The 25,865-nt window shown below is 37.3% G+C and overlaps 1 protein-coding gene across 2 annotated transcripts; it reads right to left on the bottom strand.

Moving 5' to 3' along the window:
* On the bottom strand, positions 1-25,316 carry LOC132615092 (sister chromatid cohesion protein PDS5 homolog A). 2 transcript variants are annotated; one of them, XM_060329648.1, is made up of 33 exons: positions 24,957-25,316; positions 21,944-22,147; positions 21,660-21,841; positions 19,697-19,823; positions 19,382-19,600; positions 17,714-17,930; positions 17,494-17,639; positions 17,247-17,392; positions 15,084-15,233; positions 14,912-14,960; positions 14,626-14,817; positions 14,307-14,489; positions 13,720-13,874; positions 13,515-13,641; positions 13,244-13,393; positions 13,096-13,155; positions 12,860-12,996; positions 12,609-12,726; positions 12,336-12,467; positions 12,043-12,242; positions 8,990-9,146; positions 8,675-8,824; positions 7,493-7,570; positions 6,829-7,407; positions 6,638-6,742; positions 4,430-4,509; positions 3,962-4,013; positions 3,753-3,839; positions 3,605-3,642; positions 3,005-3,067; positions 2,768-2,922; positions 655-1,040; positions 1-571 (listed from the first exon to the last, which is right to left on the bottom strand). In XM_060329648.1, exons 1-33 carry the CDS (start codon positions 25,050-25,052, stop codon positions 527-529), a joined length of 4,965 nt encoding a protein of 1,654 aa, XP_060185631.1. In that variant the 5' UTR covers positions 25,053-25,316; the 3' UTR covers positions 1-526. The 2 variants fall into 2 exon arrangements, with proteins under 2 accessions (XP_060185631.1, XP_060185630.1); XM_060329647.1 differs by having other exon boundaries at positions 655-1,049; positions 24,957-25,308.
* Between the last annotated feature and the right edge of the window lie 549 nt (positions 25,317-25,865).

Below are 25,865 nucleotides of genomic sequence, written 5' to 3' on the forward strand. Positions count from 1 at the left end.
TAAAAGCGAAAAGCGTGCTAATGTTACTGATTCCATACACCACAAATGCTTACAAATCCAGTGTTCACACGAATCCACGGATCCTATAAAGGAGGAGGAACTACGAACAGATGCAATTCTGTTACTACTCTAAACAACATAATATACAAAATGATGACACAAAACTACAACAAAAACCGAGCTGCAACACAGGATCGGTTATTTGGGTAAGTTAATGCTAACTTACTAAATTAGAGCTGTACAATGCCTAAGACAACTGCTATCGACTCATATCAGTTACCTCTAGACCGCAGCTACACAAACTGTGGGAATGCACATTCTTGTCCCTTACTCCCTAACATTTAATAAACCTGTGACCTACCATTTTTTATGTGGTAAACTGTACTTCATAAACTTATTAATGTCACTGTTAATGGTATCATCGTCTTGCAGCAAGCTTCTTTTGGCTTGATGCCACGTGCTCTCTAGGATGCTGCATCTCTAAAAATCATCAGCCAGGATCACATGATGGCCTTTTTCTGCTGGTTTACTTCCCTCCAGCTGATTTCCCTACTCGTCGTTTCCACACGCTCTGCGTAAGACAATAATGTATTACTAAATTATCATTCATCAAGTTTTAAGTTTCAATAAATATCGAATAAGAATAGGCATTACAAGTAGCTCATCGTCTGATGATTCTTCATCAGATTTAGCAGCCGAACTACTTTCAGAGTCATCTCGATCAGTTGAATGACTGTCTGCATCATCTCCTACACTCCCATGAGAATCTGATCTTTCAGCATCATCATTCGACTTCTCTGTAGATACATCTGCCTGTGGTTTCTCATGTGAAGAAGAGATCTCCTCGTCCGATCCACGAGAATCCTGAGAGGTGCCAGGTTCATCCTCAAATTCTTTATTCTCTTCTTCTTCAGACTCTTCCATGCCACTCGACCTATCAGCTTCAGCCACTGGTTTCCCATCAGAGTATGATATATCATCCTTATCAGACAGTTCGTGTTCAGATGAACTCCCATGCATACTCTCTTTCTGTTCACTTTCTGAATTACCTAGTAGAGCCAAATGTCAGATTAGAAATCTAGGAGAGACCATGAATAACATAACAGAGGGGCTGTCGAAATTAATCGACCTCATGTGATAATGGAAATTTTGATATTACTTGAGAATATTATAATACTTGATTTAGTAATAATAGCTAACATCGCTGAAAATGGATCATTTGGCAAGAATACCATAGGGTAAGGGATCCAGTGGAACGGGACAACAAAGTTTAAGGACGTCAACTAAATGAACACAGGAGCTCTCCTAGTGACAACCTCATAAGAGCAGAAACAGATACCAGTGTAGATTTAACTGTGGTAAATGCAACACGAGGACCGTGGTTATCCTTAACCCATTCAAACTCGTTGATTACAAATTTGCAGCAATAAGACTATCTCTGGAAACTAAAAGAGAGTGATTAGAAGAACATATCTTTTCATACTCTAGTTTGAAAATAAAAGATAAAAAGTTTTTTTCCCTCCTACTTTTGAATAGTAGTGGCACGAGAACAAATTATTGCCCGACTTCTGCAAATGTCCCCCTTTTAGGCCACCATTTATTTTTTCTCCCTATTTTAAAAAGTTGTGCAAATATAGCCCTTGGAAATTTCACTTTTGGAGAAGGTTAGAGTCGTATCTAATATTTATCCACTCATATATTGCTCAACCTTACCAACAAAACATTACATTGTCGTCTAACCTTTGCAATAATTTACAAAATTTTAAACCGTCGTCTAACATTTTCTCATAAGATTTTCAGTTTAATTTGCAAGAGAAATAAAAATAAGATATTTACTGAACAGCTGTCCCAGAAAGGGAAACAAGCGAAAAGTTCTGACTTTATAGATGCTAGTAATATCTGTCCAGTACATATCTCCCATTTCCATGATTCTTTCAAATGATGGGATTTGTTCTAAAGCACTTCAAGGAGGTTTCTGGATTCCTTGATCTTCCAGTCCTGAAGGTTTCTTCTGGAACTGGAGGAGGCAAAAGGATGTTCCCCTCTTGTAATATCCAACTATGTTGGAACCTCTGTAGATGTTTGGGAATGTGGATCTGTCTCCACACCACTTGTGCCCCTCAAAACTAACCCTAGTCCCATCCCCTATCTTGAAAGATATATTGCCAGCAAAAGTATCCCACTCGTTCAAAATGTTTCTCCAAAGGCCACAACTGAAAGAAATTTTCCACTTTCTTCAGTCAATTCCCAAGAGACTAAGGAAAAGGTGGTAACTTACTTTGGGTTAAAAATTAACTTAGAGAAGTACCTCTGAATTTCGAGGAACTTTCAAATCCGACCAAATGAGGTTTTTGTTATTTCCTTAAACAAAGAGATGGCATTGCTGCAATCTAAATCATCAAACACCACTCATCTCCCATTCAACATTCCATCACTCTGATAGTTCCTCATTTTTATACTTTTCACCTCAGGATACATCCAATTATCCACTCTCCATCAGAAAATAACTTTGCAACCCGAACTATTGCCTCCTTTCCGCACCCTCATCAGCCACCTGATAGACTTCGCCCTCTTAAAAAACTAAGCATAATCTCCCCCTCCATGTGTGTAAATGGCTTCCAGACTCTCTCTCTCTCTCTCTATCCTTTCATTTGTTGACCTTTGCATTACAGAATATAACAAGCAGCAAATGACATGATTAACTAAAATGAGAACAAGAATAATAAATCAGGAAACTGAAAGCAAAGTAGAATCACAAGAGCCTTACCTGAGCTTAAATTGTCCACCTTGGATTTTGAGGTTGCCAACGGCTTGCCTAAAACCAGGCTTCTTCTGCTCAAAGAAGATTTTGATGGGCCTTTTTGTCCATACTTCAAATTCTTCCTCGGAGTTCTCTTTCCTCGTACTTGCGATAATGGAGACCTGTCAACAAAACAGAATGTTTAACGCAAATAGGAAATACACAAACAAATTATGTGTAATCAAGTTACAGAATCAAGCTCACGTCTTATCTGTCTCTTTCTTTTGCCTGGAGGCAGCAAGAGCCTTAGTTTTCCTCTCTCCAGATCTGCAGTCATTAAATGAAGACGAGCAGGTTAAAGATACTTATAATTCCTCTATTATGCAAATACACAAGGCGTCCGAAGACATAAGACAAAACTAAAAGGGACATATAAATGAAGATATCCACTTATCCCTACAGGCTACAGCTTATTTGCATAATGCATAAAACTTAAAAAGAGTCCCATTATGCAAAGTTAACAGTTCTTTCGTGAAAGGCATTAAAAGTTCAAGATTAGAAAAGAATTAAGCTAGTTGTCAACGCATAATTATAACAACAAAGGCAGAAATACTCATTATACCAACTCATCTACTTCAATGGGGAGAAGAACTATGCAACCTGAGGTATGATATCCACAGCATTCAACAAGAGAAGTACCATCAACACAATTCAAACACTCAACAGTGCAATTCCTCTTTTTCAAGTACCATATAAAACAGAATCCCCAGAACTTATCAGAAGAAGAAAAGGGATTGCGATTCACAAAAAGAATTTAAAAAAAAAAAAAAAAACCATTACTACCAAATCAAATGGATCACTTACGCTTTCTCGTAGCCTGAAACCTTTTTGGAATTTGAACCCTGTAAATGGTGTACAAATGCGATCAGAAAAGCCCTAATGCATGGCTTCACTGCAAGAATAAAAATAAAAAGTTTGCAAGGATGAAGTAACACTAAAAGGAAAAGCATACCTTCACAGGCTTCTTCACGCCACCAAGAAGCTCCCAACATTCCTTGTCCAATCGGAGGACTTCTACTTCACCATCATCATATAGCACCTTTTCGTATAATTGATAACAAATCATAGCAAAGAATCAATAGAAGTTGACATATCAAAATGAATTTCAGAAGTTCGTTAACTATAGAAATACAAATCTGATGTATTGGAAATGCAGCTTACAACGTGCTTGCTTTTTTGAGTGTCAAAAGACTTAACAACACCTTCGTAGAACCTGTCAAATACTTTGAGTCAGAACACTAAGCTAATAATCTTGAAGGCCACATTAGCCAAAATATTAGACCACAATCAGAGTAAAGAGTAAAGAAGAAATCTCAGACAACTACCCCATGACCTATGAGCGCAATAGTGTATGGAAGACAACCAACAGAAGTTGAGCAAAAGAATAAAGACGTTATGAGAAAGAAGCAACAATGAGGACCATGATGTGTTAAGACTTAAGAGTACAAATAAACATCTATACGAGTATTGCTCCAAGTCAATCAGCGAGCCTGATGAAAAATAAGCATAAAAGGAAGTTTAAACACAAGGAAAGACCAAAAAGGAACAAACTCCATGATAGCTGTGGCAGAATGTAGCATGAAAGAATTAGAAAGAACACTTACTCCTCTCGAGTTAAGAGCTACTTACTTCTTATCCATGGGCCACCAAACTTTTATTCTGCAACCAATCAAGTCCACAGTGGGAGTTGTATCACCCTTTGATGTGCACTAGAAAATCCAGGTAAAAGCATTAACAAATAATACGTTCAGAAAATCTTTGGATTAGAAAAAAGATAAAAGGGTATAAAACGGAACAAAAGTTGCAAAACTATACCTAAGCCAACTTCCTTATAGTGTTAAAAAATACAACAACAACAACATACCCAGTGAAATCCCACAATGTGAGATCTGGGGAGGGTAAAGTGTACGCAGACCATACCCCTATCTCGGAAGACAGGGAGGCTGTTTCCGAAAGACCCTCGGCTCAAGAGATAGTGTTAAAAAATCAAAACAAAAAAATTGGTTATATAGATAACCTAGAATATACACCATTGGGCAGAATCATAGATAATCCACACAATAAGCCATTTGGTGAAGTGAATCAACACGACTATAACAGATGTTAAAGGAATATTTGTATGTAGAAGGAATGCAAGCATGCAGACTCAGTCTAAACATTGTGTGCTCTCCTTCTAAGTTCTAAGGGCATTTTTAGAACCGCGCTTGAGAAAGTTAATTATTCACAAGGAATGGCGATCCTTCTACAATTATGTGCAACAACTGGCTTTACTAGTTAGTCTAAACATTTTGTGATCTACTCCTAAGGGTTTTACAATCGCGCCTGAGAAAGTTAATTACTAGGCCCAAAATAGCATTAGATAAAAATGGGAAGTTTCAAAACAGAGATGAAGGTCCAACTCTTAGTTAGTATACAAATGAAACTGAAAAAGACACTTGGCTCAAAAACTATGTCATCACCATGCTGGTTCTTTAGACTTTCTGTATTCTACAGATTCTTCACAACCAATTTGTTAATACAATATGATTATCCACAGACTGGCCATCAATAAAGCTGATTGTTAAGGAAAATCCAATTTTTTTAGACAACATTTCATATGTTTAGCTTGATAATCATCTGTGATGCTTAACTTCGAGTCTAGCTTGATTATTTGGTGATTCAGGAACCAAGGGGCCGGAACCAAAAAAGGACAGCTCACTTGGTCTTGCTCATGCTGTGTCATCTGCACACTTAGAACCTCCTAATAAAAGGAACGGACTGCATATGCCACACCAATTGATGGAATATTTCTGGTAGGGGCACCATAAAAGTTTTGTGCAGAGGAAAAACTTAAAATAGCAAGTGATATAGACGCTCCAAGTACCAATGTGCTAGAACGCAACCATGTAGAACTGGTTTAACACTCATTTTCCTTAAACCTTAATATAAAGCATTCTCATTAAAAATGGATAAATCCATAATCATATATGAGTATCCATGACATAACTAAGATTCTTCAAATTAAGGCAATTTCTTCATCAACTATCCGATGGCTATATTTATTTAGCTTTCTTCTAAGACAAAGGGACAAGCCACTGCTCATCTATGCAGTAAACCTCCTTGTTTACCAGAAGTTAGCTGTCAAATTTGCAAGAGATAAAAGAACAAAAGTCCCCAGACAGTCTACGAAAGATGCATTAAGAGCCCGTTTGGATTGGCTTATAAGTTGCTTATAAGCTGTTTTCAGCTTTTTTGAGTGTTTGGCTGGCCAGCTTAAAGTCATTTTGTGCTTAAAATAAGCTCAAAAAAATAATTGGGCCCATTTGACTTAACTTATCTAAAGCAGCTTATAAGCTGAAAACAACTTATAAGCAAAAAAAAATAAGTTAGACTACCCCAACTTATTTTTTTTTAGCTTATAAGCTGCAAACAGCTTATAGGCATAAGCCCATCCAAACAGGCTCTAACACTGTTATCTTGAGTTACAAAGGGATCAAAGGTACTAAAGAAATTGAAACCACATTCATCAAAGGGAATGTAACAGAACTGCAAACAATGTTTTGTCTAAGGTATTTGCAGATCAATCAGATTGAGTTACAAAAGATAGAATATATCCCCTTTAACAGTTGGTCATAGAAGTTGGACCATAGAGCTTAGCAAGGAACCAGCGCGCTCACCAAACGATACACCAAATTATCTATATTCCAAAAGTTAAATCTTATCACTACCATGCAAGTAAATACACACCAACAATGTTATACTTTTCATTTCAGAGGGACAAGTATCAGATACACTCAGAAACATGTCTAAGAGTGGGTGGGACAACAAAGCAGCAATTATACAGATGGGAAGACTAACCTTGGCCAGCCCAGCTACACTTTTCTTCTTCTGTTTCTTGAGAGATCCTGACTTGTTATTACTTTCAATATGTGTATTAACTGCTGCTGTGTTTCCTTTAGTTTTCTGCAGGAGCAAACAAACAAGAAAAACTCAAAGAGATGAAATTATATATCTAGTTTGTAACCAATTCTACTATTAAAATATCTTACTTTCACTTCACGGCTATCCAGAACTTCATGAGTGTAACTATAATTCTTATCAGTAGCTTTACGCTTTTGCTTAGATGGGAGGCTCGTTTTCTTCCTGATAGATGATGTTAATAGGTCTGACTCTTCAGGTTCAAAAACATTTTCTTCTGAGGACTTATCTTCTGACATGGATTGAAGATCATCCTCCTTTTCAATAGAATCCTTGAGTTTCGGAGAAAGTTTATGGACCGAAGTAGAAGATGACCTTTGTCGCTTTGCACCTTTTGGTACAGAAAAATCAGTTCCTGTTTTTCTTTTCTGACGTGTATTGCTGGCTTCAGTTTTGACCGCAGATTCATGGCCATTGCTTGCATCCAACTTATTATCATCGCCAACACTACCTGAATCTATCTCCCTCAACACTTTCAAGATGTCAACATCATTTTCAGTTCTCACCTCAGCAGGTGAAGAATCATCCTTCACCTCTTTCCGCATCTTAGATCTAGCTTTAAGCCGTTCCATTATTTTTCCCAAAGGCACCTCATTTCCTTCTGTTTCACTGTCTTTCATGGCCTCGTCTTCAGTAATTTCTGACTTCAGCTGGTGAAAAGAAAGTGGAAGAAGAATAATCAGTCAACAGGTGATCATTTATCACTAGCAAAAAGATTGTTAGTACCAAGCTTACAGTTCCGTTAGTTTCAAACTTGATTGATTCAAAGTGAACCATGACGCTCTCATCAGCCAACCATGTCTTACCTTCAACCTGTCAAATTACAGAAGGTGAACATCACATATTTTATGTTGTAAGGAAGAAAAGTATGCAATATACTTTCATCTCCACCCTGAAAAGTTACACAGAAATTTTACTATGGTGTAATTTGAAAGTTGCTCATGCTGTAAATATTTTTGTGGACCTCTTGAGCTCTCTGCAGAATTGGGAGAATCAGAGTCCATTTTTCCTGTACACATTAGCACCTTTCTTGGTGCATATCAATGAAAATTTACCTTCCTATCAAAAACTTTCATCTGTTGAAGAAAGAAACTTTTCGCTAAAAGAACATTTAAGGAGATGTTATCATCTATAATAATATTTTGAGGAATGGATGCTTAAAACATAAGTAAAACTCATTGAAACTTGATAAATATTCTTCAGAAAAGACGTGTCATGCTGAAATGAAATTAGTAAGTATAATGATCCTTATAATTCCATTTTTTCTTCCTACATAAAGTTTAACTCTATTGATAATAAGTTCTATTATCCAATCTTTCCATTTTTCCCCCCTACCTAAATGCCAATTATATGGACATTTTATCAACTCTTTTCATTTCTAACCCATTTAGGTCAAACATTTGGATATTTTCCAACGAGTAATTTGATATAATCCTTTTACGCCTTGAATAATATACTTGTTTGACCCCAAGAAGCAAAAATTGCTTTGTACAACCAGTAACCACCTGGGACAGTGCTTATCTCTTTTTTGTATATACGGTATCAAAAAGGAAGTATCATTGAAAGGTCGCTGCCAACACAATTTTCTGAAGAAGAAAGACAGTAAATTTAGAAACAGGAAAGATTACAGAAAGTCATGGTAATAGAAGGCAGCAAGGAGTCCTACCAACAGGATACAGGTTGAAATTTTATGTAGAAAGCAAGAGTCTGGAAAAGATAAGAGTAAGTAAGAGAGAATTCATTCGGGGCTAGTAAATCCAACATTTTTTCTATATCCTGTTTCATAGAAAAATATAGAAACACACACCATTGCCAAACAAAGCCTAAATACTGATGAATCCCACTTTTCCAGCCATTTACCCTGTGAAATATAGTTATATTGAAATATAGAGGTCTATGAAATCTAACATGGCATACCAGAGACTGGTCCTTCTCTTCATCCTTCTCATGTTGTTTATAAAGCGATGGAGGTAGTGATACTAATGCTTTCAACTCCTTAAGATCATCCTGGTTAGGAACTAGCCGATTTGTAATCGCCAGGCCAAGGTCTGAGACAGCATATGAGTTCTGCAAAAGTATTCAATACAATCAAACAGCAGGATAATCTCAGCAATCCACACATATCGTTGTTTCGCTTGTGCATATATTCAGCCGGCACTAAGTGATAGAAGGTTGAAAAGTAGAATGACAGGCACTGATACATTTAAACAAGTATCAGCTTTCCTTCCTTACTTTTGATTTTGTGGGATCTACTGCATCTTCTGAATGTTTTATACTGTGAAGGATAGAATTAATCGTTAAAATGCTTTCCTTCTCTCTACTAATACCACCTTCAGATTTCCCATCTTCATCTCCATGTACCAACATTGAGAGGAAAATGTGCAATTGCCTGAAACAAAACATTCAGATATATTTCAACAAAACTTAGAGCTTTGAGAACCAGGATTTTTCCAGATGCAGCTTCTGAATCTACATAGAGCCTGTTTGGATGGGCTTATGCCTATAAGCTGAAAACAGCTTATAAGCTAAAAAAAAATAAGTTGGAGTAGTCTAACTTATTTTTTTTGGCTTATAAGCTTTTTTCAGCTTATAAGCTGCTTTAGATAAGCTAAGTCAAATGGGCCCAATTATTTTTTTGAGCTTATTTTAAGCACAAAATGACTTTAAGCTGGCCAGCCAAACACTCAAAAAAGCTGAAAACAGCTTATAAGCAACTTATAAGCCAATCCAAACGGGCTCATAAAATGCTATCACAATGTACTTCCATTAGCCAAACTTGCTCACAGATGACAAACAATGCCAAACAACTTATTACAGTACAACTGACTTCATACATAAGGGTTTGGGTACATCTTTAAAAGGTCCATCATGCCACTAATGGATCCAATGTTGGAGACTCCACATGTGCCCATCCCCAAACAAAGGGTTGGCTTGAAGTCAAATAGTGAGATGACTATGCCTAGAGTTGCAAGCAAATGCTTATTTATAGGTACTATTTATAGGCACTATAAATAAGCTTATTAAAAATGTAAATATGCAATGACATGTTTTGGATTCTTTCAAAAGGTCATCTTACTTTTTCATACAATGAAATGCTTAGTTCAAATTCAAGATAAGCTTAAAATGATTTAAAACCATTCCACTTCCAACATGAAAACATCAGCAAAGACTGAATAATATACATGAAATTACGCATAACAATACATGTTTTTTTGTGAAAATATAAATGATTTGCTAGAGTACCAAGAAGGTACCAAAAAGGAGACATCAAAAACAATGCCATTAGAAAAAATGACGAACATTCTATTTATCTATGTTCAACCCCAATGCTACAGTTGCTGAATGTAATAGTCCAATCAGGGGCAACATACTATTTAGAAGGAATTGCAATGACTAGGAACTTGGAAGAGTCTTCCAACTACTCCAACAACTTGGAATCCAACAGGGAAGATAAAATGCTTTGGAGGGGAGAAGGGAAGGTAGATTTACTGTAAAATCATGCTACTCCTTGTTGAATAGACCCCTACCAGTTCCCTTATTCCCTGTTGGACCTGGAGACAAATATGGAAGAGTTGTGCACCTAACAAGATCAACTGTTTCACATGGCTCATGGCTAAGGAAGCCTGCCTAACACCACATAATCTACAAAGAAGATGCATGATATTTGCAACGGATGCCTGCTGCGTGAAGAACAACACAAAGACACAAACCGCCTTTTCTACACTGTAAAGGCGCCTCGCAGATTCGGAATATGCTACTCTGTGTACTTATCTATATATATGCTACTCTGTGTGATGGATCTCCAATGGACAATGCCGAAGACTACCTCGCAGTTTTTGCAAAGCTGGAGAAGTGCTGGGATCAGCAAAACGCCCCTCAAAATATGGAATTCCATACCAAGAGCAGGCTAGTCTGGCAGATCATTTAGAGAGAAAGGAACTCCGGAATTTTTTTAGACAACAAGGTTTCTACACTTGGTCTTTAAGTTAAAATGTACTTTTTTACTTTACTTTTTGGAACAGCGTGGCTGTTGTAAATGTTCCTGAAGCCATGTTAGATTTCATCAACTCATAATTTCACTTGTAAAGTAATACTGTTTACTTTAATGTTATCATTGTCAAAAATAAAAAATAATAATAATAATAATACTGTTTACATTGATACTTTTGGATGTAACTACACTCCCTGGTTTTTACTCAATAAAATTATCTTATCAAAAACAATGCGTCCTCATTAAGACAGAAGGAGAGAATTAAAAGGTAGAATATATTAAAGGAAGGAAAAAAAAAAACAAGTCAAACCGTAGACATAAGTTCAACAGTCAAGGAGCTTACATCCAGAGTAGATGATAAGCACCCTTCTTTACCTCCAGGAGAAGTAGTTTAGACATTCAGCCATGACGATTAACGAAATGAGAAAGTGACACCAACGTTTAGAATATAGACCATTGAGTGTTGTCAATAGTCGCAAAGGCAGATTTGATTTCCCATTATTTCATTCTCTTTTTCCTTCTTTGTTAGACAAGTACAGGCTGTACAGATTTGTTATAACAAATCAGCATAATTTCAGAATTTATTCAGAAGTAATTGGTGACATCATGCACCTTCTTTCCAATTTATAACAGTTAAGGATAGTGCTGGTTGGTCCAACCTATTCTTCAAATAAACAACTGCTACACACTCCCTCCCCACCCGCAAAAGAAAAGGCAATTCTCCAAGCACCGCCTTTTTTTGTGGGATAAGCTACAACAAGAACTACATTTGGATGAGTCCATCATGTATTATTTCAGTAAACAAAGTACCAAGAGTCCGGCTTTTTTGTGGGATAAGATACAACAAGAACTACATTTGGATGAGTCCAGAACGTATTATTTCAGTAAATGAAGTACCAAGAGTTTACTGCAAAGCATAATCCTAGTAAGACTTCTATAGACAGACTGATGAAGAGAGAACAAAATCCTATGGTAGACTATGTTATGCACGTAAACAACTTGTACGCACTCCCCTCCCTCCCAAAAAAATACAAAAATCCAATACACTAAGCACCGCCTTTTTTCTTTTTGGGCGGGGAATACTACGGTTGCCTATGTTATACAAGTAACCCTGCTTATGTAGTGAAATCATATACAACTAAGGTCCATCTAAAAATATGTAGGCTGATAACAGGTTCCATATAACCGTGAGAATAATTGGAAAAAACAATCACGGAAATGCATTTTGAGGCAGCCTCGAGCTATTTAAACTTCTATATATGCAACCATCAATAAGACTAGGAAACACTTGTACCTATAAGTAGGTTCAAATACTTTAACATCCTTGCATTCGTCAATGTTAGGAAATGAAGAATGATGAGCAAGAGCATGGACCAAGTATGGTAGAATGTTTTCTGGATAAGGAACCGGGGTAATAGCTTCAGACTGCGCAGAATGTTGACGTGCCTTCCCCTGCTGATAGATCTGGATAACATCACTTAAGTTGCTCTTGATCTGTCAATAATTGGGAGATAATAAAGTCATTAACAAATAAATATAAACATATAACCAAGAGATCCCTCCCAGTACAGAAATCGCAAGTCATACCTCTTCATAATCTGGCTGCTGAACCCGCAAGTCAAGTAAGAAGGCACAAGTATACTTTGGGTCCAAATAGCGATCCTTTAGGTATTGGTAGACTTTGTTGAGGAATAACTTCTTTACTTGAGGGAAACTGGCCTAGTAGCATTAACAGTTCAAACAAATTATTATTTGTACAATTTGTCTCTAGAAAGCTATTGCTGAAAATTGTTGTGCAGGTGGGACATCTGCGGGGGCTATGTCACCTATTTAACATATTGTAGGTGGTAGAAACTTCACCTCTGATGTGCCAAGAGTAAGGTAAAAGACATCCACAGGAATCTTGTGGTCCCAGTGCTTCGACAGACGAAGCATAGCTTTTGCTGCAGCAAGTCTTAAATGGGCCTTATCAACAGAACTGCAAAATGCCAAAGATAAGAGAAATGAAGCCAAATTTCCTATGGAAGAAAGCCTTGAAACAAACTAAGCAAAGCACATCCATCTATTGCCAAAACCACCAAAAGAGGATGATTCCTTCACGGTAGCAGTACCTTGACTTAATTTGCATTGAGGTTTCCCCAAAAGAGAGTATGTTTTTCAGGATTCCCAACAAGTCATCAATTCCCAACCGAAGGTTGGCATCCTTCACTGGTAAATAACTTTTGACCAGTGTCTTAATTCCAAATATCTGCATATCAATATTGAATGAATATAGCAATTTATCCTTTAGAATATAGTCATAATTGAGAAAATCGTAATGGAGATAATCAAACCAGTAAAATCAGACCTTCATTGAACAGATTTCACTTCGGTCCTCCCAACGTTCTTTGGCTTTACCTTCTGATGTCTGAAAAGAATAGTTTACCTTTAGATGAATGCTAAAAGAGGAGGGTAAACAATGTCGCAAAATTTGGCATTAGTTCAAGAAGGCATACATGACTAAGCTCCAATATGTTTTTCTTTATGAACTGCTCAATCTCTTTCTCCCTTGTCTCAAAGACTGGCATAGCAGTCTGTGCAATACATCCAAGGGATTGTAGTACAGCAGGTAAATGTGACTTCTCATCTAGCATATCAACAAGTCTCTGCACATTACACAAGTAATATAGTACCCAAATATTTCACCAGTATATGATGAAGATAAACTCGAGAGAGGATAAATCAATAGGCAGTGATTTATATGGGTATAGTGAGATTATGACCTACCTTATATAGAACAGAAAGTGACTTGAGTCCGTCATCCTTCATTATTGATGCAAGAGCATGTATAGCATATTTGGCCTGCCTCCGGCTTCCCTCCAAGCAAATCCTCTCAAGCATAAGGTCTAACGACCTGTAAGTTACAAGCATAACATGTCAGTATATCGCAGAAAGGAACTAGCACCCGAGTGTAAAAGCTTCAAATGTGAACCTTGAAGAATCTCCCAATTTTTCTCGGATGGCTCCACCAGCCTTTGCCAAAACATGCAAGACACCTTCTTTAATTATCTCATTATCATCTTCAAGAAGATGTATCAAATCTTCCTCAATTCCACTAAGCAGCAATGGACTGAAACGTGCAAGAATCTGCAATATTCATCAAAGGAAGACATGAATTGAACGAAGACGCAGAAAAGCAAATTATGTACTTCCTAAAACATGGATAATTGATTTAATCAGAGATGACTTTTGTTGTGACATCTGATGGGAGTAATGCATCGAGTTGCTCACAATTTATAGGGTACTATAACGTTAGGCCGACTCTTGAGGATGTGATAGTTCTGCAAGCAAGACAATTCTAGATGCCTGAGAGGCACCACTATTACCAGCTTCAATGTTACCAGAATATAGCCTATAGGCATGCCTATCAATATAACCCATTTTGAACATCCAATGCTTCAAACCATAAGGGCCTTTCCTTTCAATTCTCTCCTTTACAGGTTATATTAAAGTCTAGCAAGCAAACATGAGGTCAAGAAAATGCATTTATATAGAAGAAGCAAGTTAGTACTAAATTACCACAAGAAGATGTGTACAAGACAGAATCAAATCGGTGCTTCCAGCAGTTTTCTGCATGTTAGTCTCCTGAAGGACTTCTTTTACATGCTCCTTGTTGAAAAGTATATATGAGCACTTTAATGAAAGTGTGCCCAGAAATTCATAGAGCCGATGCTTCTCACCGAGGATCTTGAGCAATTCATCCTGACCGAGAAAAAGATCATAAGAAAAGTGTCATGTACTCATACATGCCTAGGTATTTCAGTGGCTTTAATATATCAGTAGACAAAACAAGAAGTGAGAACCCTACATTATATTCAAAACTAGGTATTCTCCTTACCCGAGAACTATAAGCTCGAATAGAATTACTGTGTGGATCAAGGAGAGCTGTTAATATCCTCCAGACATTAGCATCTTTTAACTGATCAAGAATCTGAAAGCTCTCTTCTGCCTTTCCAGGATCAGTAAAACAACGAGACATGATGCGGAAGCAAAATAAAACTTTTTTTTGGATCTCAGTGGCATCGCCCTCCTGCAATTATTTTTCATTAAACTTCTGTTAGCCTTTTATTGTTCACTTTTAGCCTTTTATTGTTCAGGAACAAAGAGTTAAAAGTGTTGAAAACCTGTTGCATCTGCCTTAAAGAAAGATACCTCCTCATCTCTTGCTGCAACCTGCAGTGCCGTCGAAAAACTCAATGAAATGTAGTTCAGGTTGTACTACAAAAGTGAGGGGGGAAAAAGACAGAAACAACATCCAGGAACACCTGACATCAAGATCAAGCATTCATGACAAACCTTTGTTTCTGCTCCAACAGCTTCTCAAGTGCTCTAACCTCAACTTTGTCAAAACTTGAGAAAACCTTAACCCAGTTTTTAACTTTATCCGTGACTGAGAATTCATTAGGGAACAAGGATGAGCAGAGAATGTGCTCAACGATGTCTGATCTGTAGGAAAAAAAGTAGTCAATAATGCATTTACTGAGTGCTTGTCAGATGGAACCTGGTTTAAAAAAAGTATAATTTCTGAATTGAACAAATTAGCTTCCTTAGAATGATACTGGTGATATTTGAAGCCACATCAGGATTGAAGGTAAATTGGAGAAAAAGCAATATTTTTCGGGTCAAGGAGGTATTGCAGATACAGGTCTTGGCAAATATTCTGGGTTATAGAGTGGAAAATTTACCTACTGTCTATCATGGTATGCCATTGGGGTCAAAACACAAAAGCTTTGGAAATATAGGATGGAATCATTGAAAAAACAGAAAAGAAGTTAGCTTTTTGGAAGTCTCAGTATCTTGATCTGGGAGGGGGACTCATTTTGATAAATTCCGTGTTGGATGCTCTACCAACATATGTAATGTCTTTGTTTCCTATACCAAGCAAGGTAAATGACATCTTAGATAGATTGAGGAGAAATTTCTTATGGAATGGTAATAAGGAAGGCAAGAGTTTTCATTTGGTGAAGTGGGAGACAGTTCAGAAGAGTAGAGACCAAGGAGGTATGGCGGTCAAGAATTTGAAGCTGCAAAACAATAGCCTACTTATGAAATGGCTATGGAGGTACAATGAGGAGCAACAAGCTCTCTGGAAGGAAGTTGTCCAGCAAAAATTTGGCCAAGAAGGACACTGGAGTGCACATCCTGTCACAAACACTTATTGAGTGGGGGTGTGGCGATCTATTAGATCTTTATGGCCTGATCTCAAGAGAAACTCTTGTTACAAGGTGGGAAATGGCAGCAGGATTTTTTTTCTGGAAAGACAATTGACTTAGCAATGGAACACTAAAGGAGTTGTTCTCTATTTGCGTTAATCCCGAGTGCTCAATTGAAGAAGCTTGGTCGCCTCAGGGCTGGGATCTAACATTCAGGAGGCTGCTAAATGATTGGGAAGTCACCAGTGTGGCTGAACTTTTGACTCAGGTGGGGAATTTTTTGGGCACAAATACTGAAGCAGATACAATCAGATGGAAGCATCATAATGATGGAGTTTATTCAGTGAGCAGGGCTTACAAAAGCGGAGTGTTGCAACTGGCAGAAGTTTCAACTGGCCCATGGAAGCTTGTGTGGAGAACATGGCACCAACCAAAGTGAAATGTTTTTCTTGGTTGGTGGCAAGGAGAGCTTGCCTCACACATGAAATTTTACAGAAAAGAAGAACTCAAATAGCATCTAGATGCTCTATGTGTCAAGAGGCAGCAGAAACAAACAACCATTTGTTCCTTCACTGTAAAGTTACAACTCAAGTTTGGGCCCTTTTTATCAGTTTATCCAAGAAAAAAGTTGGACCACGCTAGAACACACAGCAGATCTTTTAAGCTGCTGGATCAGAAAGGGGGGGTAGCAAAAGTCAGAAGATACGGTGGAGAACAATTCCAGCTTGTATATGGTGGAACATATGGAAGGAGAGAAATGACAGAATTTTTTAAGGCAGATCCAATTCCATTCAGAAGATAAATGGAATTGTATTAGTTCTTTATGTTTTTGTGTAAAGAAAATAGCATAGATGATGCATTACAAGTAGTGGATTTCATAGGGCTTCTGTAATTATTACCACCATGTAGCTCTGTTTTTGGAGGCGGCCAGCATATCCCTTAATGCTGAGGAATACAAAGTTACCAGTTCCAAAAAAAAAAAAAAATCTAAATTGCAGTTTCAGATTCCAAAAACCAATTTAAGGTGCACCCAGAGCAACAAGTTGCAAATGTGGAGTCCCAACTTCAGGAACTACAGTATAACTTGGTTTTTTTGTTTCCAGTAGAAGCTTCACTTTCCAAATGCTTAAGATTCCAAAGAAAATAACTTAAATACTTTAATTCTTAATCTCTCATCATTTAGCTAAGGAAATAATAGATCCAACTTTCACTTATCAAATTCATAATTTATCCTTCCGCAAACAACATTTTTTTTATTTGAGAATGGTAATGTTCCTTCCGCAAACAACAATTCAAGGCAGGTTACCTAAAATCTTTGTCATAAAAGCATCGTAAAATCCTCCCAGGGATCCAATCATAGTCGACACCTTTAACTGAGCCACTGGAAGAGTGTAAGCAATAGATCCTGTATATATCAGCCAGCCTCTCCAGTGTGTATCTTTTAACAAGAAGCTGAATACATAAGACCAGACAGCAATCAGAAGATGGAGTAAGAATGCATTAATTGTCGATGTCAAAGTCAACTAGACTCTTAAACTAGACATGTTACATACTGATTTATCTCGAATGCGCTCTGCGACCAGCTTAATTGTATCAACCTTCATGGACGTAAGGGCATTACATGCCGCATCACAAAGCACCGCAACAACTTGTTTGCGCACATTTTCATCATAATCCAACAGCCGGTCCCGGAGGGCAGCTGAAACATGTTTCAATTACATTACCAACTGAATACATAAATATAAAGGAAGTAAGGATTTTCAATATTCTTACAGATGATCTGAGGCGCTTCTTGTCTAAATGGATCTGACAGCAGACATCCCTTGACATGTTCAAGAACAGACATTCTGACCTCAACTATTCTATCAGTAAGTCTCTTCAAATATTCCAAGAAAATTGGTTGAAAGGCTTCAGAGATAGCAGATCCCGACAGAGCAAAAAGATCCCCAACTAAGTGCACGGCTTTTAATCGTACATCCAACTGATCTGTCTGTCACGTTCAAGCTTGTACGTTAGATCGTCAGAAGTAGAAAGGGAAGAAAAGATCTCCTATATCTTCTTCTTTTTTTAATAGGTAATGATTTTATCAACAATTGGGGGAAAAAGACCCCGTATACAAGCCGTATACCAAAAAGAGAGAACCTACATCAAATGAAGATAAATGACTCTAGGTACATATCTTGAGGTGGTCAACTACTTCAAGATTGATACCTGCAGATATTCTAAAGATCTACAACATTGCTACTCTACCAGATGCAAACCTTGGATCAGAAAGGTGCACAGGTGGAATAAAAGGTGTAAAGGTGGAATATCACTATTAGAAGATTATTACATGATAGGGAATTGGAGAGAGCGGTGGATATTTTCAAGACCTCGGAATCATTCCAAGGTTTCAGGGAATCTGAGGATACTTTGTGTTGGAAACTTGGCAGTGATGGAGTCTACACTGTCACATCTGCCTACAGCTACCCGATTAGGCAAATCTCACAATCTGACCAGTGGCCATGGAAGTTCATCGGGAAGACTAAGGCTCCTTATAAGGTTTTATGTTTTTCTTGGCTTGTAGCAAGAGTAGCATGCCTCTGGAGAACTTAAGAAGAAAGGGAATGCATCTATGCTCTAGATGTGGTCCGTGTGGTGCAGCCAGAGGAAATACTAGCCACCTGTTTCTACACTGTCCTGTAACTGGACAACCGTGGCAACTTTTTTTGAACATGGAAGGACTAAGATGGTCAATGCCAGCTACCAGCTGTGATTTATTGAAGTGTTGGAAGTATGTTGCTCGGACTCTTCATAAATATCGACGGGTGGTGCGGCAACGAAAGTGAAGAGTCCACGCAACTTAGGTTGGAACTATAATGGTGGTGCAATGAGGCAAAAGAAGCAGTGCCAACTTGTCCCAGCTTGTATATGGTGGACAATATGGAAGGAGAGGAATTATAGAGTTTTTGACGACAAATGCAATTCTGTGCAGAAAGTCGAGATGAATTGTATTCTTTTGTTTCACTTTTGGTGTAAAGAAAAATATGTAGAGGAGATTGACTACTAGTTGATATGATAGGTTCCATGAAGCAGTAGTCCTAAACATGGTTGGGTTTTGTAATTATAGGTAGCATTGTTATGGTGCAGATTTAATATATGTATGTGTATGTGTGTGTGTATATATAATGTTACCAGTTTCAGGGGAAAAAAAAAAATTAACGGCTAAATTCCATTAAACTACAGCAGCTACCTTAAAAGGCCAACCAGGCAAGAAGAGAGCACACAAGGCTAGTAAATTTCGACAATCAATAATAAGTTGTCAAGACATGTTTGAAAACTAAAGCACGGATTAACATAATTTCCATTACTTCATTCCTTATCAAAAAAAAAAAAAAAATCATTACTTCACAGAAAATAGGATATCCAAATAACAGAGATGGGAAGAAGAAATTAATGCACCAGTAGCTCTCCTGTGATGTAGGGAACAACTCCTGATAAGATTTGAGGAGCACAACGGTAAATATCATAAATGACTTCATGGTAGTCAATATCAAGTGCTGTTGGTCTGCTGTCTCCGGACATTGAAGATACAAGAAATTGCTTTATGCTGGGCTCCAATTTTCCTGAACACTGCTCTATCACCTTCATAGCAAGCCCCCTTCCGGCTATTGTAACATCCTGACAGAAAGTGTTAAAACCCAGTTCTTCAGGATAAATCATCCAAAGAAAAGAAAAACTTATGCTGACATTTCATCATACAGCATGAACACTTACTTTCTTATGGCGACCTAGAACCGACAAAATGACATGTAAAAGATCCTCCCGAACATCTTCACTCTCTTCTATGAGAACCACCATAATAGTTTGCATTGATGTCAGAATACTATCTTGATGCTCGTCCCTGCATATACAAGACAGGAAATTATTGAATTAGGGAGGAAGGCGAAGCAACACTAATCCAGATACAACAGTAGCTATAATATTTAAATTTTGACATAGATTTTCATCTCACTACATATATTTTCATACCTTCATCACGATGTGTGTTTTTATCATATTCCTAAATTAAGTAGCCACATTTAGATATACAGTGAAACTTTACCCTGTTTTACCTTCAGTTTTTTCACATTATTCACAGTCAAACTAGATTATTTTTGTTGATGTAACAGCCTGAGACACGCTTAGGGAATGGGGATAAAGAAAAAAAGAAAGCTTTACCTATTGCTCATTACCCAAAAAAAACTGATAAATATGGCTTTCACAAAGCAAAGTGACTGGAAGAAGTTGATCAAACCATTGTGACATAACAGGAATGCGAAAATGGCTACGCTGACCAAAAATAAATATTGGACCTTACTAGATTTATGATACGTGGTTGACAAAACTCCTTGCAGTGCAGCTAATTTTGGGAAATAAATTCATCTTCAAAGTGTAATACTTTCTCCTACCTATTTTGACTCCGCTCCCCACCTTTTTTCTCACTTACCATCATGTTTCCTTATCTACTCTTGAAAAGCAGGGTTTGATCTTTCTCCTTCTCTTAAATTTCACTGGTCGGTACGTTCAAAAGCAAAAGGAGGCAAATAATATTTGGCCCTACTAAGACCTTTCAGCACAAGTGAGTATAAGAACTCAAATGTAACCTAAAACGAAAATGGGACCCCTAGGAGGGGCAACTTCCACTCTTTTTGTCACTTTTTCCATTCTCGTTTACTTTACAAAGCGAGGGAAATCAAAAGGTATGTCAATTTTCTCGAGGAGACGAATTACTAGCTCGCAGGCTTCAAAATGATAACCTCCTTCCTTCCCCTCGAACCTACTATCCAACGACATGGAAGACTTAGCATTGGCCGATGCCTATTACTAGAAAATCCATTTTCTAGCACGCCAACAGGAGGGGGCTTCAAACAAAAGCACTCCAAGAACTCGCGAGTTTCCATGTCAAAAATACACAAAGACGACTGCTAGAATTCAAGCCATCCAATTGAATGGAAATGTAAACGAAATTTTGGCCAAGTATGCATAAGGTAGTGCCAATGGAAGAGAAAAAGGAACACATGAGAGGATACTCTGATGTCAAGTTGATATGCTTAGGAAGAAAACCGACGAATCATTACTAAAATGTCCCATTTCCCAAACATTATTCACCTGATCAAAAAGTTATTAGATGTCATCTGCACTGTAAGGTGGCGTCAGGCCTGTGGAGGGTGGTTTTGAACTGTTATAGATCACAGTTGGTGATGCCTGGTACAACAAGAGAGGAGTTGCATTGATGGGCATTTAAAGCAGGAAAAGAAGACCAAGGGCATGGGAGGTTGCCCCCAATGTGGGTAGTATGAGAGGAGATAAGGGAACATTTAAATGGATTGAAAATGACTTTGAACATCTAAAGAATGGCTTCTTGTGTTTTTTTTCTTTTTGATGGACCAATGAGATCCCTATTTGTATAGAAGAATAGGTGTCTTTCGTAGAGACACATTTTAATGTATGTTCCCTGCTTATTAGAATACTGCTTGAATATAGGAGCTTTTCCTAGGATTAATAAAATTACTAATCTTTCTAGGAAAGATATAAATGTCATTGAAGACTAGAAATTACTAACATTTTGCTTTAAACAGAATAAAGCATTAAAACTTCTTAGCAGCTGAGCCAAATTCTTCAGACAGGCAAGAGAATGCAACAGCACTACTAGTGACATGTCTGCCAAACAAGACTTTAAATACAAGATAAAGCTCACCTGACAACATTGAGAAAAGTCCGGAACATTTCATTGATAAGATCATCACACTCGAGATCCAGCATTACAACACATGATCTATACCTTGCTAGAGTTTCTACGATGACAACTCTTCTTCCAAAGGATGGACTATTTATATCACCCAATCCGCTGAAAGTGCTGACAATCAAATGGAAGATGTCCTGACTCGAATCAAAGCACAAATCAGGTTTTTAGTAGCTCCATGGGAAAATCAAGGCACATAAATGTGACACCGAGTCTCTTTACCATTATATTGTTATTACCTTTAGAACATCATCACTGTAAGGAGCTTCAGGTGCAGTAATTCTTGTTATCTCACAGATACAGGTGGCAACAAGAAGCTTAACCTCCCTATCCTGATGCTTTAGGAGTTCTGGTTTAACTATAGCAGCTTGTAAGGGCTGCATGGCCTCCAACATAGCTTTCGGCGGTGACTGCTCCAACTCAGAAAGAAATGCTGAACCTTGCTGCTTGTGAAAAATCCGATCATACAATAAAAGTTTGTAATAGATTAAAATCAGACATAGTTTCAAGAAAAATAGATTCAATCAAACATTACTGCAACGGAAAGGTCAAGCACATTTCAAGTGTGCAAAACACAAACCTCAAAGCGACAAGGACTCAGGAGGTTACAAAAGCAGTTTGAGAATAGAAAACTACCTCTTTAAAACCCATATGCAGTAGACAATCATGCAATATCTCCTTTTAGAAGTACAAGTAAAACACTCATAGCCAATCGTACAAAAAGCAAACAAGTTAACCAAGTAACATCATATTAAAAACTGTACTGGATAGTGGATACGTCCCTTCGGGGACATCCCAAAAAACTGAAGAAGAAATGTGCTGGATACATAGAGCTCAGGACTTTTAAAATTGGATAGGAATATGTATAGTTTTACGAGGAATAGCACTAGAGAGAAGTGCCCAACACAAGATTCCAGAAAAAAATACAGAGACTCAAAAGACAACAAATCCATTACAAGCACACACCAATTTGCAAACTGACCCGAAGAAGCAAACGCCAAAAAGACCCAAAAGCAGACGAAACCTCAAAAAGTTTATCTGCTCATTGACTCTTTCTCAAGAGATTGAATATCAAACAAGAACAGTCAAACTACAGTTAGCTCAAAATTGGGACAAGATCATCATCAGAGTACCACTTTGATGCAGTATAACCATTAGTAAGGTGTTAAAAAGACCTATAACTAGAAAAGTAGCAGCAAGCAAAGTGTGCAAACTGTTTGTTAAAACTGAGAAGGTTTCAAAGCGCATAAAAATGGTGGCTCCCAATTATCAGAAAATGACACTCATAGCAGGCAATTAACTAGTTGATCAACTGAGCAAGATCGTGGTTGAAATTTAACCTCAATGTGTCATTACAACTGGCTGTGCTTCCTGGCACTATGTTTGAGTGCCAAATACCAGCTTCATATCTCCTAGATTTTTTATAACTATTTTAAAGACATAACCTAAAAATTCAATTAATGATGAATGTAAAAAGGTTTAAGAAATCCATCAGAAAAGGTTTTAAAGAAGTCTCAATCTTTTACGCAAGCAGGGGATGTTCATATTTTCTAACTTAATTAATCACTCAAGGCATAGAATATCTGAAATGCGAGGAAATGAATGATCCATATAATGGGATTAGAAATGAAGCATGAGATTTCTTTGCTTTTTCAGGTTTTCCATTTGCAAGAATCAGAGTGTCACCTTATTTAAGGATCACGAAAGAGTGACACATTATCGTGCTTGTTGTACTTGGTCAAGTCAGTCATGCATCAATAAGCATGCATTAATCAAGAAACATAACTTTACCAGTCAACTTCTATAAATGTGAAAATAAAGACATCCCAAACAGAATTACTATCTCCAATGTAGCCCCTCCATCCTTAGAGGTCTCGGTTCTAGCGCTAAAAATGGAGCCACCTTTGGTAGGGAGTGCTTTACTCCCAAAGTGGAACTTCCCGGTACGAATCGGGATTAATCGCACTCCAAAAGTGGATAACGGACGCCGGGTGGAAAATTAAAAAAAAGGTCCATACCAAGCAGAAAACTAAAGGGCCCGATCTACAGTAAAAGCAATCCAAGCAAACATATTGACCAAATTGGCCGTAAACATGCCCAATGTACAACTTTCCTTTGCTATTTTGCTTTAGAAGATCCCAAATAGTACAAAGAAGACACTGAAACTTGCAGGACAGATACAGAACCAGCTTTGATAATTATCAGCTTTATATACCATTAACTAAACGAGCACACACCCCTGCACTGATAGGTAGATATACACCACTACAACCCACTCTCAATCAAGTAAATTTTAAAATTATTGCTTATAGATAACTGCATGGTTAATCACTCCCAATTTTTATTTTAAAAACAGATTAATTGACAACTATAGCAGAAGGTGCTCTGGATTCTGTTCAAAATGCCAAACGCAAAGTTTCCCTCCAAAACTAGTCATAGGTTCTGCCCTTGTAGAGGATCTGACCATTTTCTCATCAGCAAGCTAGTCAAATGATGCAGTGCTTAACATGAAGGAAGATGCCTAACTCAAACTACGTCGGAATATGTCTATCCAAGTGGCACTATAGCAGGATGACAATATAATTCCAGCATTCCGGAATACAAGTTTCCTAGAGCCATATGAAACATGCAGTTTCTCAAAAGAGATACATTGTTTACTAATTGTATTGAACAAACTGAGACATAATATATAGCTATCCATACAGCACAGTGTATACACATGCTTGTACATTCCTAAGAAAGGGAGAGAAGCCAAAGGAACCAATTAAAGCATTAATTCTGCGAAGGAAGCTCAGCTGCAACCTAAAGTCTAAAGTTTAGAGTTGGATTCTTCACACTCTGCACTTTCTTAATTCACTTAAGAGCCTGGATGGCCTTATAACTTATGGCTTATAAGCATCTTAACATATGGCTTTTGGCCTTTCTTTTTGGCTTAAAAGCACTTTTTTGTATTATCCAAAACTCTAGAAAAGTGCTTAAAAGCTATTTTGGGGTTTTGACTTAAAAGCAGCTAAAATAAGTCAATCCTCAAAACAGAATTAAAAAAAGAGTAACAAGTTAATGAAATTTTTCCCTAAATTGAGAAAGTGGAAAAGACACCCTAAAGTCGAACCCTAATTCAACTGCATGAACTTCAACTAAGTAAATATCATGTCAAGAAAGAAACTGAAATCACTGCATTCAATGTAAATAATTGAGAAATAAAAGAAAACAAGTCCCTTTCACAAAATTAAGAAGAGAACTATTAAGAACCTTTAAGAGCTTGATAATAGAGTCTTTAGTAGTTGGAGGGTTATTATCAAGCTTGGATCCAACCTCCTTCAGCTGGAGTTGAAGCTTTGAAGACATTGTTTGTTGTCTTCAAAGAGAGTTTTAGGACATTTATTTAGGCTCCAAAGGTATCGGGAAAGGAAACAGTACTAAGTTGTAAGAAAAAGAAAGTTCGACACATCCACGAAGTTCTTCACTTCACTACATATTTATCTTTGCCCCAACTGCTGTTCAGGTTTTCTTTTGCTTTTCATGTCCCTCTATTTTCTCATATTTCTATATCTTACACTAAAGTCTCAACTTAATACCGTAAAGATCAATCGCCTGAACCTGCCTTTCTTTCTTTGCCAGGAGGGGCATTCTTGAAGGAAGTCTATCCGAACCGAATTAGCACTTCTCAGATCAGGCTAGGCCTCTCCAGTTGAGATCCACTTTTACTCAAATTCTTGTCTTTTGTACTAATATTAATTTGATCACTATACTCACTTTCTTATTATTTCTAAAAGTTATCTAACTTTGTATAATTAATCTTCATGGTTATTTTAGTTGACAATATAATTTTAATAACGTGGCAGTTGTTAAGTTTTTAGAAAAAAATATTAAAAATTTAAAATCAATCCCACCCCACCCACTAAAAAAGTTTAGGTTCCCATTTAGAGTTTGTGCAAGTCAAATAAGTAGTATGGATTTTATAATTCAAATCAACCCTTCGAATCTAAAGCATAAAGGTCCAAATATATTCAACAATTTCCATTTGACGCCTCAATGGATTGCAAGCAAGTATTTTACTCCCTCTGCTCACTTTTACTTATTTACTATAAAAAAAAACAGTTTTATCCTTAGCATTAGATACTTATTCCCCAAATACTAGTGTTATTTGGCCGTGCTAAG

This window comes from Lycium barbarum, chromosome 10 (assembly GCF_019175385.1).
Source record: "Lycium barbarum isolate Lr01 chromosome 10, ASM1917538v2, whole genome shotgun sequence".
Lineage (NCBI taxonomy): Eukaryota > Viridiplantae > Streptophyta > Magnoliopsida > Solanales > Solanaceae > Lycium > Lycium barbarum.

Excerpts from the sequence above, each read along its gene's own strand:
- LOC132615092 (XM_060329647.1), bottom strand. The coding sequence starts at position 25,052 with ATGTCTTCAAAGCTTCAACTCCAGCTGAAGGAGGTTGGATCCAAGCTT. Across the intron at positions 17,931-19,381 it reads ACATCACAGGAGAGCTACTG|ACAGATCAGTTGGATGTACG; the intron begins GTGCATTAATTT and ends TGAACGTGACAG. Across the intron at positions 12,997-13,095 it reads GTGAAATCTGTTCAATGAAG|ATATTTGGAATTAAGACACT; the intron begins GTCTGATTTTAC and ends ATTGATATGCAG.